The sequence below is a fragment of the Diadema antillarum genome, unplaced genomic scaffold (assembly GCF_040938485.1).
Source record: "Diadema antillarum isolate AM-2024a unplaced genomic scaffold, OU_Dant_1.0 seq00001244_RagTag, whole genome shotgun sequence".
Lineage (NCBI taxonomy): Eukaryota > Metazoa > Echinodermata > Echinoidea > Diadematoida > Diadematidae > Diadema > Diadema antillarum.
In genome coordinates this window covers 589,580-604,287 of record NW_027272031.1, presented here as the reverse complement: position 1 = coordinate 604,287, position 14,708 = coordinate 589,580, and the positions used below count along the sequence as shown (strand labels likewise).

The 14,708-nt window shown below is 37.7% G+C and overlaps 1 protein-coding gene across 1 annotated transcript in view; it reads right to left on the bottom strand.

Moving 5' to 3' along the window:
* Positions 1-14,708, bottom strand: part of LOC139745245 (epsilon-sarcoglycan-like) — a 107,448-nt gene that overhangs the window by 52,751 nt on the left and 39,989 nt on the right. Inside the window, exon 6 of the mRNA XM_071655649.1 lies at positions 13,145-13,346. Within this exon, the coding sequence (XP_071511750.1) occupies positions 13,145-13,346 (202 nt within the window). The remainder of the gene's footprint in view (positions 1-13,144; positions 13,347-14,708) is intronic.

Genomic DNA, 14,708 nt, shown 5'->3' with positions numbered 1-14,708 from the left:
TTTTATGAACAAAGGAAAAAATATAGAAAGAAAAAAGTGAAAGTTTTACTGAAATCAGAGAAGAGTGAACAGAGTGGCAGACTTTACATTTTTACATGCTTTCACCAAACTGTAACCACAGAGGGCGCAATCACATCTCATTGGCAGATGAAAGGATAAAATCATGTGGAAAGTCTTCCAGAGTTGTAATGATTTTGCAAAAGATGACTTCACAGACGGGCAATTGGTTTGGCTAAATAGCTGATACGCAGTCATAGTTGGTATATCACATTATTGCTACTATGAGATTAGCTTGACTATTGATGAAAATGTTCCTACAACAGCTCTACTCTACAAAACTTGGAGAATTATGGGACAATACCATCACTATTTCATCTCACTTGCATACTGGGATTAAGACTGACATTGATGTTGCAGAAACACATGAAACTTGAGAAATTTTGCTATCATACTATTTCTTCATCCGATTATAATCATTCTTTCCACCGTATTTTGTGTTTGTGTATTTTTTAGCGGGGTAAACTTGAAGAGAACTTTAAACTTTTAAATGCTTCAAACAGGGATCAGACGAGAGACTACATCGGGGTAGGGTGTCATGGCCTAATCCTCACAGACAAATTCTTCCAGTGACTTCGTCTTCCCCTAAACCTTATCATCACCCACTCTCTCTTCCTCCTACTTCCCCTACCCTTAATATTTCAAAATGCTTGTCACTCGCCGGGCGTATCACAATTTGAACATTGTCGAGGCTTCGCGAGGAAATACGAGAGAAAAGTATTGAGAGGGTGACGGAGGAGAGAGAAAAGCGTGAGAAGGAAACCAAACTCATTGAAACATGCAGTGTGCGTTCACTTGATCGTTATTTGAATGTCATTGTGGTTTTGGGTGGAAATCTATGATGACAGGAGAGTTAAAGAGAGAAATGAAGAGAGAGAGAGAAAGAAAGAGAGAAATAAAAGGAGAAATAAATAAAGGAGAGGTAGTGATTGCACAAATTTGAGGAAGAGGCAGTATATTGTATCTGCCGAATATTTCACAAGGTTTTATTTTCACGAATTTCATGAGTCAAGTGCTATTCCAGCATTAAAAACATGCAAAAATATTGACTCTGATCCCCACATGAATGTGACGTACACTCCGTTCAGTGCTGTACTCGACGATCACAAATTTAATCACTCCTAATATTGTTGGGAATCCTGTTTCACAAAAAATTTGCTAAATATATGGCCTATACAGTACAGAGAAGTAGGAGAAAGGTGGGGGGGGGGGGGGGAGGAGAGAGAAAAAAAATAATGTTTAATATTTCATCAATAATATTTTGTGGTGTTTGTCTTAGTTTTGGCCAAATTTACCAGATGGAAGAAACTAGTGACTCTAATGAGACTCAAAAATATTCCCTCATATAACACATAATGCCCTACATTGTCTCTCAAAGTGTGAAGTTGCTAACTTTGATACGTAGGGATCATTCTTGTTCTGCTGCTGTGGGCTTTTTAAATGCAAATCTAATCACTCCAAAAGCTATCTCACAAGTCCTGAAGGCAAAATATTACTTTGTGTGTCTATCAAAACAACGGCACATTCAGAAGCAAGATGTAAGATACAGAGAAGAGAGAAGGAAAGGGAGAAAAAAGGAAATTGAATAAGGAAGGGGAGAGATAGAGGGAGAGTATATAAAAGAAAGAAGAGAAGAGGAAGAGGAAAAGGGAAAGACAGACAAATATTATATATATATATATATATATATATATATATATAGAGAGAGAGAGAGAGAGAGAGAGAGAGAGAGAAAGACAAAACAAGACATATAGTGTGAGAGATGTGTGCATATCCAAGAGAGAAAATAAGCATCATTGATGCACAGAGTCTTTAAATGAATATTTCATGGAAAATGCGGAGCCACCTCTCGCTAACAAGTTCAGACCCTCCCTTCTCCTATGTGGGCTTATAATTCACACCATCTGTTTACACAACATTTATTTTAGGATGAAGACATTGCAGAGTCATTGCATTTTAATTCAATCTCACAGAGAAATTTACTTTATCATCATTCCCTCACTGGTGCAGGACAAGACCACAATTCTTCATCATAGTATGGCTGTATCATCAGGTCTGCGACACAAATTAAACCAAGTTGAAATGTCTCTGGAACAAACAGCGCATTAATGTTTTTAATGATTGGTTTCAGATGAAAAATAATGTACCAAAAAGTATATGAGAAATAATGAAAGCATTCTGCAGAGACCAGGAAATTACTGGATATTTTTCAAAGACCATCAAAATTGAAACTAAGTAATGCAGGGAGGGGAGCAGGTGGATGAGGATTATGGAAATTTAGTTTTGTCTTTTAAAAAGCACAAGGTCATATCTCACAGATACTACATAGTATTAATACTCTCATGGATCTTAAATCAAAAATCCCATTCTGCTAGTATTGTAGCATAAAAAGACAAAGAGTTTTATTTATCACTATAAAAGTAGATTGATAGAGAAAGATGAACAGGAAATAAAGATAAACATTGCACTGTGGCAATGGGCATACTCCTATTTCTGTAACAGTGGTGATTCAATATAAATTTAGCACAAACATATCATGAAATAAAAAAAGAGATGAATAAGACCTATTCTGTATTTATTAACAACACAAAGAAGCTGTTAAAAAGACTAGAATATGAAGTTATAAGTGACTATACCACTCACCTTTTTTTTGAAAATTGGGTTTTGTTTGAAATTGTTTGAAATTGTTTGCAATTGAATTGAAAAGGGGAGAGATAGGGAGCAAGCAATCTACAAACAGATTTAACAAGCTATTGACGTGGGATTGTTTAAACCTTGTGTGTGAGATTCTCTCCTGTCCCATTAACTTTCCCCCAAATAACACACACACAAACTGACTTCTGTGATTGACCATCGCCAGAAGGAAATCTCATCACGGTGCGAATTGACACACACCAAACACTGATTACACGACAAGCCAGTTTCCTTGAATTCAATACAAGATCACATCTTTAGGCTCTTAGACTCTGTCCTGTCCTATCCTGTCACACCTAATGTGCCAAGTTTGCTAATTACAGAAAACGGACACTACTTTAATGCAATTCTGACTGTCACGGAGAAGGATCTGGCTGACAGGAGTATAGAGAGCTTTAAGCCTTTCTCAATCAAAAGAGATAAACATGGATATAAAAGGTGATTCAGCAAAAAATCTACAAAGTGACAAAATTTTTTCATCCAATATAAAAGTGTCCTAAATAAAGTCATACATATAGCACATCACTGAAAATATTGGCAAAATGAGACAAATTCTATGAACGTAGCGACCAGCTTCCCACTGGTATATCATCTGACTTAATGTTCTTATTCACATATAGGATAGCCATTTTGTGGAGCTTACATTTCGTTTGTCATGCAAAATATCTCAATTTTCTTATTGACATTCAAATGGCTTATTAAATTTGAACTGAGCTGCTGAATTTGTCTTATCTTCGTTAGAAAAGTTTCAAAAGAAATCTTTTCAGAGAAAAAAAAATATTCCTGTGCATAGTAATATGGATGAAGACCACACAGAAAGCAGCCATTCAACAAATTGGAAGTGATGGAGACTCAGTCTAAATCTAATACTATTGAATTTGTGGTAATAATTACATTAATGACAGCATCATGTTGCATCACTATATGATTGACCAGGATGTTTGACTACTGCAGATAAAAGTTTGAAGAACAGACGAAGACAGAGAATCAAACAGAATTACCCACATCCCTTTGACTAGTCTAGATAATGAGCTGAACATTGTGACTGGCGATGTTTATGAGTAAGTCACTTCAAGGTCCATACACACTACAATAGTAAGCCGATCTTAACCCTTTCCTTATAAGATTAAAAAATCAACGTAGAATTTGTTCAGAACCTTCAAGGTTCTGAAGACTGTGGGTTCAATCTCTGTGTAAGTTTTGAAAAAAAAAAAGGATTATGTGGTGACACAGGGCTCATTTACACACATCTGAAATTAATGGTTTTTGAAAATCAATTCCTACAATGCAATTCAAAAACTGTTAATTCTTGTGTGTGGACACACGGAAAATTGTCAACATTTGAGATACAATACACAAAAATCAGTCCAGCTTGATTACTGTAAAATGAGGAATATTCACTTGCATTTTTATTTCGCAATTTCACGAGCGCCAAGATTCGCAAAATTAAAATGCACGAGAAAGTACTTGTCTACACTATATGCATTGAGCGCCAGTGACAATTCGCGAAAATTTAATGCCACGAAAAAGGCCGTCAGCTCCAATTCGCGATAAATTTCAAGCCGTGAATATATCATGTTTTACAGTATTTTTGCTGAACTCTACAGTCTCAATTTGCCCCACTGTAAAGTCATAATTTGCCTTGCACATGTGTGGATCGCATGTAAAGAAAGCGTCACTTTTTAAACCCAATAATGCAACAAGGATATGTACATTAACATAAGAATCTAAACAACACAGCAACATAAATGTAAATTCCATGATTTCTCTTGGCAAAAGACATGCATGAATGCCATTTCCACCATTGTTTATTCCTGGTGTTTAGGTGGGTGGAGAGGTGGTGTTTTCCTTTCTCCAAATCGGAGGAAACACAGTAATCCACCTACAGACTGCAAAAACAGAACTAGTCGGGGCTCCAAACAATAGCAACATTGCTGTTTCTGATTGACAGAAGTGTGACTGTAATATCACACATCAGGGAATATTACACTCACTGTCTCACACATTAATCCTACACAGTACTTTAAATAACCTAAGGCAATGGGGATTATTCTATCTGGTTTTATGAACCGTTCTCAAAACGTTGCCAAAAAACGACTGCCAAAGATCTCCCCCAAAAAATGTAGCATACTTGCATCACTTGTATTCTATATCTGTATATTAAAGACACAACTGCTAATAACAGTAAAATAGACTCCATACATTAAAAATTAAAGTACAAGAACTATAGGCTATGAGTAAAACACTAACAGCATCTCTTTAAAACTCCATTTATAGAGGCTAAGAAAACTGCTTACTCACACACTGAATGCTTACAGTCCAACAGTTTTTATGCCAAGTCTTCCTCTATGTACAAATTATCTTTTTGTATGGACTTCAATAGACTTATTTCAATCTAGCATTAGGCCTACTATCTAATTAAGTAATAAATCAATATCTGGCAAGAGGATGCAAAAAGGAAGAAGTATTTGTGAATAGTTTCATTTCTAGATGATACTCTTATGCCTTAAGTCATAAACACCCTTAGATTAAGCAATTTTGTAAGTAACTCTGCTTAAACACATGATATTATGATGCATTCCTAAACACCATTTAGACAGAAAGGCAACATGTGCAATATGCGAGGTTTTCATTATTGAGCTTTAGGCAGATACGATCTATCTTGCAGAAATCTTTCATTCATGGTTGTCTCAAATCAATTAACTTAACTTAAATCAACATTCCTGAAAAGCACTGTCATGTACATGGACTGAAATTATACCACCTCCCTATTAAAACCACTCCCCCACCCCTTTCTCCATTAAAACTCTGGTTCCACCCCTACAGTTTCCTCTTACCCTCTGTTGTACAGAGTGAGTGACAATGGAAAAAAAGGTGGACAAACAAGAGGTTCATCTGGACAGAGAGACAGAACGTCAGAATATGTGACTCCCGACGAGTGAGGCTTTCATGTCAGGGGAGAGGGTGATATTTATTTTGTAAGTGATTCATTGTCACACTATGAGATGACGAGCTGCGATGAACAATTCTCACAAGCCCAGATTGCGGAAGCTGTATACAATTGTAACATGATATGCACGAAGGAGGAGACAATACAACAGCGCTAGCCCCTGAAAATGTGGTCTTGATTTTATGCCATTTCACTTCACAAAATGAGAGCTCTCAAAATCTACCATGTCATCAATGATGTCATAGTATTCTACTGAGCAAGAACCCCACCTCCCCCTCCCTAAGGTAACAATTTCCACATTAAATTGCAAAGTAATGCTGTTTTGGTGAATGTTCAGATTTAAAGTGAGCAACTCTGCAGATGTTTGAGAGAAACGGATGCTGTGGTTCAGTGATTTGTACCCTTGAGTGGGTTCTGGGTTCAAGCTCTGGTCAGGGTACATGTACATTAATCTGTATTGTTTGCCCATGATGTCCATCATGCATTTTGAAAGCTCAGATAGTATGATATTGCCCTAAATCCTGAAGTAGGCAAATTCTATTCTTCCATCTATCACCTCAAAGAAGGGCCAAATAGAACAGAAGTTACAGAACTGGACAGGATTATGATACACCATATCTTGTGTCTATGGAGTTAAATATATAAATCTGAAAAAATATTCAACGGCTGTTTTCCGGATCCAGCAAATACACTGTATTTTTTTCCTTCATTCATGTTTTGATACCATCGTTACATACCAGCTCCGAAACTTTAGAGCTCAATAACATGATATTTAATATAGAAATAAAATGGTGTAAATCCCTTCCCAACCAATGTCTTTACAGAAAACAAATGGAAGAAATACACGAAACAGGACTACGTGTAAAAAACATACATGCTGAAGAAAAAAAACCAAACAACAGGAGCTTTTTTCTTCTACGAATTACTTCTACAACACAAATTGACCATAAAGGGAGAGAAAGAGAGTGAAATTGTGATGAATCATGGAGAAAAAACAGGAAATTACATAATAGTCAACACATACCTCTCATCATTTCATACATTGGATACTACTTTCACTCCAACCTTGAGTCTACTGCTGAAAATCAACCAAAACTGATAAACAATCAAAATAGGAGTGGGACCACAGAACAAAACACGTCATAGCCATCCTCTATGACTTCTACTCCTATTTCATTCCAACTAAAACTATCAAAAGTACTTCCAATTTAAAGGAAGTGTCACATTATCTTGTTAGCCTTCTACATTGTTCTTCTAACTGCAGTGCTTTGTACAATTTCTGATGTTAGTATGAACAATCAAATAGCAAGTTAACCCTTAATAGTGTGCCCATTGAGTTTTCTACATGTATCTGTTTGAAGATGCTAATCCTTTAGTGCCAGCTGATTTGGAGACTTACACACATTGTAGGATAACAACGGTTGACTTCAGCCAAAGATGTCTAAACAGGCAACCAGGTAAAACTTGGATGCTTGAAAATCACTGTAACCATGGGAACAGTCATACATATGTGACCCGCTACAACAAAATGATCCTAAAGTCGGGCGAGGTCGATTATTTGAAAATTGCATGACAAAATTCCCTAATCTTTCTGCTTTAAATTGATATATAACTCATGTTATGAAAATAATCGGCTGCGGAGATATCGATGTTTAAAAGAGAGCATGTCGAGACGTCTGGGAAATCACTGTTTCGAAAAAAGCGCCCTGAAAGTTTTCCTTGCGACGCAATCGCGATCAAGGGACACGCAAGTTAGTTTTCACCTACGGACAATAGAAGGTAAACCCTAGCAACCCCCGAAATGCTCATTCAAGCACAGCGTCGGCGGTCTCCTCACAGACCAATCAGTGACCAGGATGCCAGGAGAAGCGGCTGGGCATAGCGCACCCCGCCCGCACGCTCCAGTCGACTTGGCAGTGTGCGAGCTTCACGCTTCGGTTAGCGGCAAGCAGCAAACTGACCAATGAGATCACTCCGGTCGTTGTTAGGGGCGGAGCCTATCTGTGGCGCTCAATCCAAATTTTCGAACCAGTTTCTGCTTCATTGAAACGCCAAAAAACATGGCCCAGAAAAACGCTATTTTTTGGTCCTTCCTTTCATCATTTTGCTTCAAAATTTCGACAGATGATAGAAGACATGTCAGACTCCAATAATATGTCAAAATCAGAAAATCGTAAGTTTTGACCAATTATGATGCTCTGACTTCAAACTCGATTTTCACGGCTTCGACCGTGCGCGACTTTAGGACCTTTTTGTTGTAGCGGGTCACATATGATGAAATCTGAAAAGATTAATAGGCTCAGACAATGTCTTCCTATTGCACACACACAAAAAATGAATGTGGTACTCTATTGTGTGCTTGTAAACACAATGGTGGCATGCTATGGGTTATAATATGTAACCTTGTATTCATGTAATTGCACCCTATACAATAAAAACAAAAATAAAATCAGGATCATCATTGTGCAGAATAACAGTGAGTGAGGAATAGACCCCCCCCCCCTCCCGAAACAAAACAGCAACCTAAAACACAGACAAAGCATCCAGAGAAAGAACATGCCATGTGTGGCATGATCATACCAACCATGACAACTACAAAAACTGTGCAAAAACTGTGCAAAAATAGGTATCTCCGGCAAAATCTCCGGAGTGCAGATCGAAAAAATGAAATTGCAGAGGAGCCAAAATTTTGAAGAAAGATACAGAAATAGCTGAATTTGAATCTGCAGACAGGAAAAAGGTGTGAAACAATGGCAAAGCTTGTGGGAACAAATGTGGATTCTATATCTATAAACATAATAAAAAAGTAGGATTTAAGTCTGTCTCTCAGAAATGATTAGAGTTCAGATTAATTTGAATAAAAACACAAAAAGTATTAATATCACTTTTTTTAAGGTAACTATATAGAACTCTGCATCCCCAGGAGCCCTTCTAAGTTTTCTGTAGGAGACAATGAAACAATTAAATATCTATTTTTGCCTGTCTGTGTCTCTGGGCATTTGATATGGCTGCCCTCTGCCTTCATAATACTGAATTTCTCTAATATATCCTTCAAATGTTACAGAAGCAGATACAGAATGGAGAAAAAAAAGTAAGACTCAATATGTCTGCCGATCTCTTGGTATATAGGGACCAATTGCTCAAAATGGCATGGCCCAGTCAAGTGGGAATGATGAGATTGTAGCATTCATGCAATCTCTAACTTCTTAAACACATCAAATTGGCAACAGCTAATGGTGTATGCCAAATCCTGGCGAGCAAATTAAGCCAATTTAGAGTACAAGTATGGAGGCAACTGACTTCACTCAATACTTTAAGAGTTCTTTCAGCAGAATAAGCTGTAAGAATGTCCCCCCGTCTTCTAAATTGGAAATGGTGGGGAAGTACTGTCAGATGGAAATCTTCTAACATTGGACAAATAAAAATGAAAATGAATGTTGTGTGCCTCAGTTTTCTTTTAGCAATCTTGAATATGGAGGTAAACTATCAAGTTCACATGATTCAGTGATCGCAAGCAGATAATATCCCACAAGGAATCTGATACGGAGAAAAATGCGATATTCTTTAAAGTGAACACCTGGTCCACAGACAACAAGCAGCGGACAAGTCGTCCTCTGCGGTCATCTCACCTGCAACTGACCGCTCTCCCATGGACAGGCTACTGTGGAACAGGAAATCGGCCTAGCAAATTTGACAGAGCTACAGCGCCCCCTAGGGGATTTGATAGTCAGGCAGAGGTATTCAGACCGGTGTAAGAATTAGTTCAGGTGGGAAGAGAAACGGAGCGAGAGGAGCGCAAGGTGTTTCTGAAGGAAATTAACAACCCAGACACTCTTTTCCACCTCCAAGGAACATAAGACTCAGGATAAAACAAAATAAATGTCACAAGTCATCATCAAAAGAGTGTAAGAAATCTACGGAGACAGTAAACGGCAGGTATTAAAACAAACAATCTGCGTACGAGAGTCTGACGTTTACTTGAAGTTTTGTTGTTCTTGCTGAAACGAGAAACTGACTGTAGATGTCAAGGACAGAATTAGTAGATACTCAAGGACACATTCTTTTTTAACAGAGAAGTGGGAGATAACTGCACGACACAGGTTAGAGACTAATAAAAGAATTTCGACAGAGATTCTTTTAATATTCTAAAACACTAGAAATGTCGCTATGGCGACTGGTATGCCTCCGCCATAATGCATGGTTCTCCTAATAGGTCTATAGTACATGTGGACAATGTGTGATTACATTTTCACAAAATTGGCAAAATATTAAAATGACATGTTTGTCACAAATGTATTGAATGTTTACCTTCCTTGACCTATGTTTAATTGGATGAATAAGAGAGCATGTATTTGGGGATTTAAGAACTTTAACTTGACTTTGACCATTTCATAAGTTTATGCACTGAGTAATTTTCAAGGTATGGAGAAAAAGCGCAATTTCTGTATTGAACAGTAAATTGTTATCATTTTCATCTGGCCTTTGATTCATAACAGAATCACTGTCAGGCAGAACATACATAAATTCAGCATGTACTAAGTTTCAAGATAAGTTGAGCCACTTCCGAGATATGGAGAAAGAAGTAAGTTCAGCACTTTCACTTGATCTTTGACCTTTTGACCTTTGACCTTCTTGGCAAAAAAAAAAATCCCAGAGAATCCCTATTGGGTTATACATGCATACATCAAGTTTTAAAACAAAAAATCCTGCTGGCATTGCATAAATATAAGGAAAATAATAAAATTTTGAAGTATTACCCTTGACCTTTGACCCCTGACCTTTGACCCCATGAACCCTAATTTCCCTAGATAACCACTGCCAGTCAGTGGATGCATATATACTATGTTCCATGAAGATACCTTGAACAATTTCCAAGATACAGAGAAAAAAGTGAAATTTTAACATTTTACTTGACCTTTTGACCTTTGACCTTTTGACCTCATGACCCCAAACTTCCACCAGAGAATCTTAATTGGGTAGTACATGTATACACTAAGTTTCAAGAAAATATCTTCAGGCATTGCATAGATATGGGGGAAATAGTAAAATTTTAAGCATTTGACCTTGACCTTTTGACCTTTGACCTTGAGCATGTGCACCCAAAAGTTGATAGGCACAACTTCACCCCCTAATACACATACATGCCAAGTTTCATTAGGATACCTCAAAAGGATTTGGTAGTTACCCTGTCCACAAAATTCATTACGGACGGACGGAAGGACGGACGGACGGACAACCCGAAAACATAATGCCTCCGGCACCACTTCGTGGCGGAGGCATAATAATATGTGACTCTGCACCTCAAAACAAACAAAAAGTCACCAGACATGAATTTTTAGTTAAGACCATATTCTGAAAGAGCAGACTTTAAGCTTTAAGATTATGTTTAACTCAAATCAAATGGACTCTCCTAACCTATCTAAAATATTGGAAAGAAAGCACAAACTCAGGAAAAGTGTGAACTGAGAAAAGAGGCTCTGAAGTACAGTGTCTATTCAAGCGCTTAATCTTTACCAGACCGTGCTGGCTGTGCGATGAATGGGACAAAAAACAGGAAGTAAACCACCAGAGTAATAACAATGAAGGGATTATCTGATTGAACTGAAATTAGGAATGCCTCATTAACACATTCTGTCCATAATTAATGCCAACTTTCAAAGCAGTAGCACTATCTTTTCAAAAGTTATTAGAGTTGAAAGTGAAGAGTGTGGACAAGGTTTTTCAGAAATGAAAAAGGGATTCTAAAGACACACTATTCTTCCAAAAAATTAATGTTCGAGATAAACTGGCAAAAAACACACTTTCCTGCCCGTTTTATGATACCAAATTTTAGCATAATGTAAAAGAGGACCCGCTCTTTCAGAAAATATGAAAAAGTCAAGTTCGGCTAGGTTGACGCATTTCACTTATTTTCAGTCCTCACGCGATATCAGTGTGTGCGACTTTATGTTCGTTTTGAGGTGCACGGTCACATATGATCTTATTGAAGAGTGACATTAAAGTTACATTAAAACTGCCTTACGCAGACACGAAAATCCTTTGCCGTAATAGCATTGCAAACTATGTATGCTGCGCTGTCAGTGCAAAATAACTTTTTGTTCACACGTTATCATATATGAATGTTGCTTGTGAAACCATTATCAACCCTTTTCTGTACCAGGAACTTTGGACAGTGTGTACAGTGCCTTGGGGAATATTGGGTGATTTCAAGTTCGGTGCTAGTGCCAGTGCTAGTGCTATCTCAGCGCTCGCACCGGCGATAAAACCGAACTTAAAATCATGTCGTTATTGAATGTTGTCTGCTGAACTGAGCTCTGCCATTTGTGTTAGCGATTTACGTGCTTTTTCTCCATTGACTAACACTAGCCCCTAGGGATTATTATTTCTTCATTTCAAGTTCGGTGCTGGTGTTAGCGTTGCCGTGCGACGCGAGACCTGTATTCACTTCCATAATAAATGCACATTTTACGTGCAAAGTCTATGATGATGCAGTGGTCGCCCACGTAAAGAACACGAACACTCCAGACATGGCTATATAAATCTGAGCCTGGGAGCAAAATTAAGATAGTTGTATTTTTGGGGATGGATGAAATTTGTGGCATTTTAATCCGTCTTCCTCACTATGCGTTTTAAACTAAGTAGTTTTGGCTACATCTTTTAATATTTGACTGTAATCACGTGCCATCACTTTTTTCGTCGCGCAATTCCCGCGGAGCTTGTGGTGCTGTGATTCCAACACCAAGTGCTGGTGATCGATAATTTTGATCAGTATCACCTCGTTTAATCTGACGGTCGGTGTTATGGAGTTCAATTTTACACTGTTATTTGGGAGCTAGCACTAGCACTAGCACTAGCACCGAACTTGAAATCACCCATTGTGCCAATTTGCACTCAAAGCACACATAGGGTTAATAGGGATCATGTAATCTTATTCTCAATGGTGTTGATAGAAAATGGGCTCAGAGCAAGAAAGCAGTAAAAACCTGGTATACAGTCTGTAGGTAACACCCCAACAAATGAAGCCTCTATGCCTCCTTGTGTGCCAGCTACTCATCGCACACCTACAAAAATTGATTACCGACAAGATATTTGAAGCCGCGGTCCTCTTTCATTCCAAAGGATGAGCGGCAACAAATACACTTTCCTTGGGGAACATCTCCTTGCTTTTTTTTTTTTTTGGGGGGGGGGAATGATAATTAAAGCTCACCATTGGCTCTGAAATCTGAGTTGTTTGAAATATTCCATTAGAATAGACATATTTAAGACTTTGCAAGATTTGGGAAAACAAAACAATTTTGTTAAGTCTGGAGTAGAGTCGATCATGTAGACATGAATAGTCTCAGAAATTATTAACCTTCAAGACTTTACAAATATAAAAAGACAAATCAAAATGACCGAATCATGATAGATAACTGCCCTCTTTGATGATGCTTCAAACCTTACCCAAATTTCTGGGATGGATCGGGATTAAGGGGCACGGGAAGGCCCAAGTCTTTGGCCGACGTCAGGGATTGGATGACGAGGCCTGACCTTTGACCCCAGAGAGATGCCACCACAGCTAGAAAGTCCTCTTGAACCTGGGTAGAAAGGAAGTCTGCCACGTTCTGGTTGGAGACGAAGAAATTACTCAAGACCGCTGGGGACACTGCAAAACAATAAACATTTTTAAAATCATAGAAAACAAAGAAAAAAAAATATTGTTTCAGTGAGTCAAATGCAACTTCCTACAAAAACTGTATTCCATAGGCTGTGTACAATATGAAACAATCACAAAGTAAATATCTCACAAAGTAAATATCAAAAGAGTTTTTAATTCATTATGGTTACATACAAACACACATATAAAAACTGTACATAGAATGTATCACAACCTGTATAATACTGTATAATGCTTATGTACACATACACATACATTCATGTATGCAATATGAACATGTGAATGAAATAATAAAAGCAATATTCATTTTATCCTTCGTCATGAAAGATTTATGGAGCATCTGGAAATACCTTATGCTTTGTATGTATTCAAAGCAACTCATCTTAAAGAAAGAGAATGCATTAATCCATATTTGTGTAAAATGTGTATGAAAAGGTTGACTGTACATATCTTATTTATATAAAATGGAAAAAAAAAATAATGTTATCTGGAGGAAGCAAGACTCTTCTAAATTTCTAGGTCACAAAGAAATGTACCACAACCATACTCTCTGATAGCAGAAAAGTCACAGAGGGTTGAAAATCCCCTGCAGAGCACTGCAACATCTTCTCGGTTTTATGTCTCCGTACAAATATTCTACCTTGACAGTAACGTCATTGAAACTGTCAAAAGATCCATCATCGACACATGACTGAACACTCTGAGTTAAAAGCAAAACACAACATCTGCTCCCCTGAGGGAAAAGAACGAATGACTAATGCATAATGCCAATAACTGACATATGCAACAAGAGAAAAACTGTGTCACTGGTTGAAAGTTGAGGGTATAACCACTCCCTGTACCCTATGGGGAGTAAAAACAGAAGTCATAATCTTTGCAGGAGACTTTTGAGGCAGTTACAGTGAATCACATCACTCCCAGTCAGATCATGTCAACGGTGATATCACGTTTGATTGCTGATGTATGGCTCCTTTACAGCCACCATAGAACAATCCCAATTTGGAAAGGGTGGAATTCAGTTCTGGTCAATGGACCTGATACTTAATACATCCTGCATTGACAACTAAGGGAGGAAAAAGAAAAGTTCAACAGCTTTACAGCTGCCATAGACTGGTCCAAATTTGGAAGAGGTAGAATTTAGTTCTGGACAAGGGGTGGATTCTGAATACTTCCTGGATTGATGACAAATGTGACAATATTATATTCTTGAACTGAAATGACTTCTTCTAATACTGAGAGACAATGAAAGCTGTATGTTAGTGCTGTGTATGAGTAAAGCTTGTGACTCTTTGTTGGAACTAATATCATATTAGTGATTCTTATTTCATTGCTGTTACATGGACAAACATG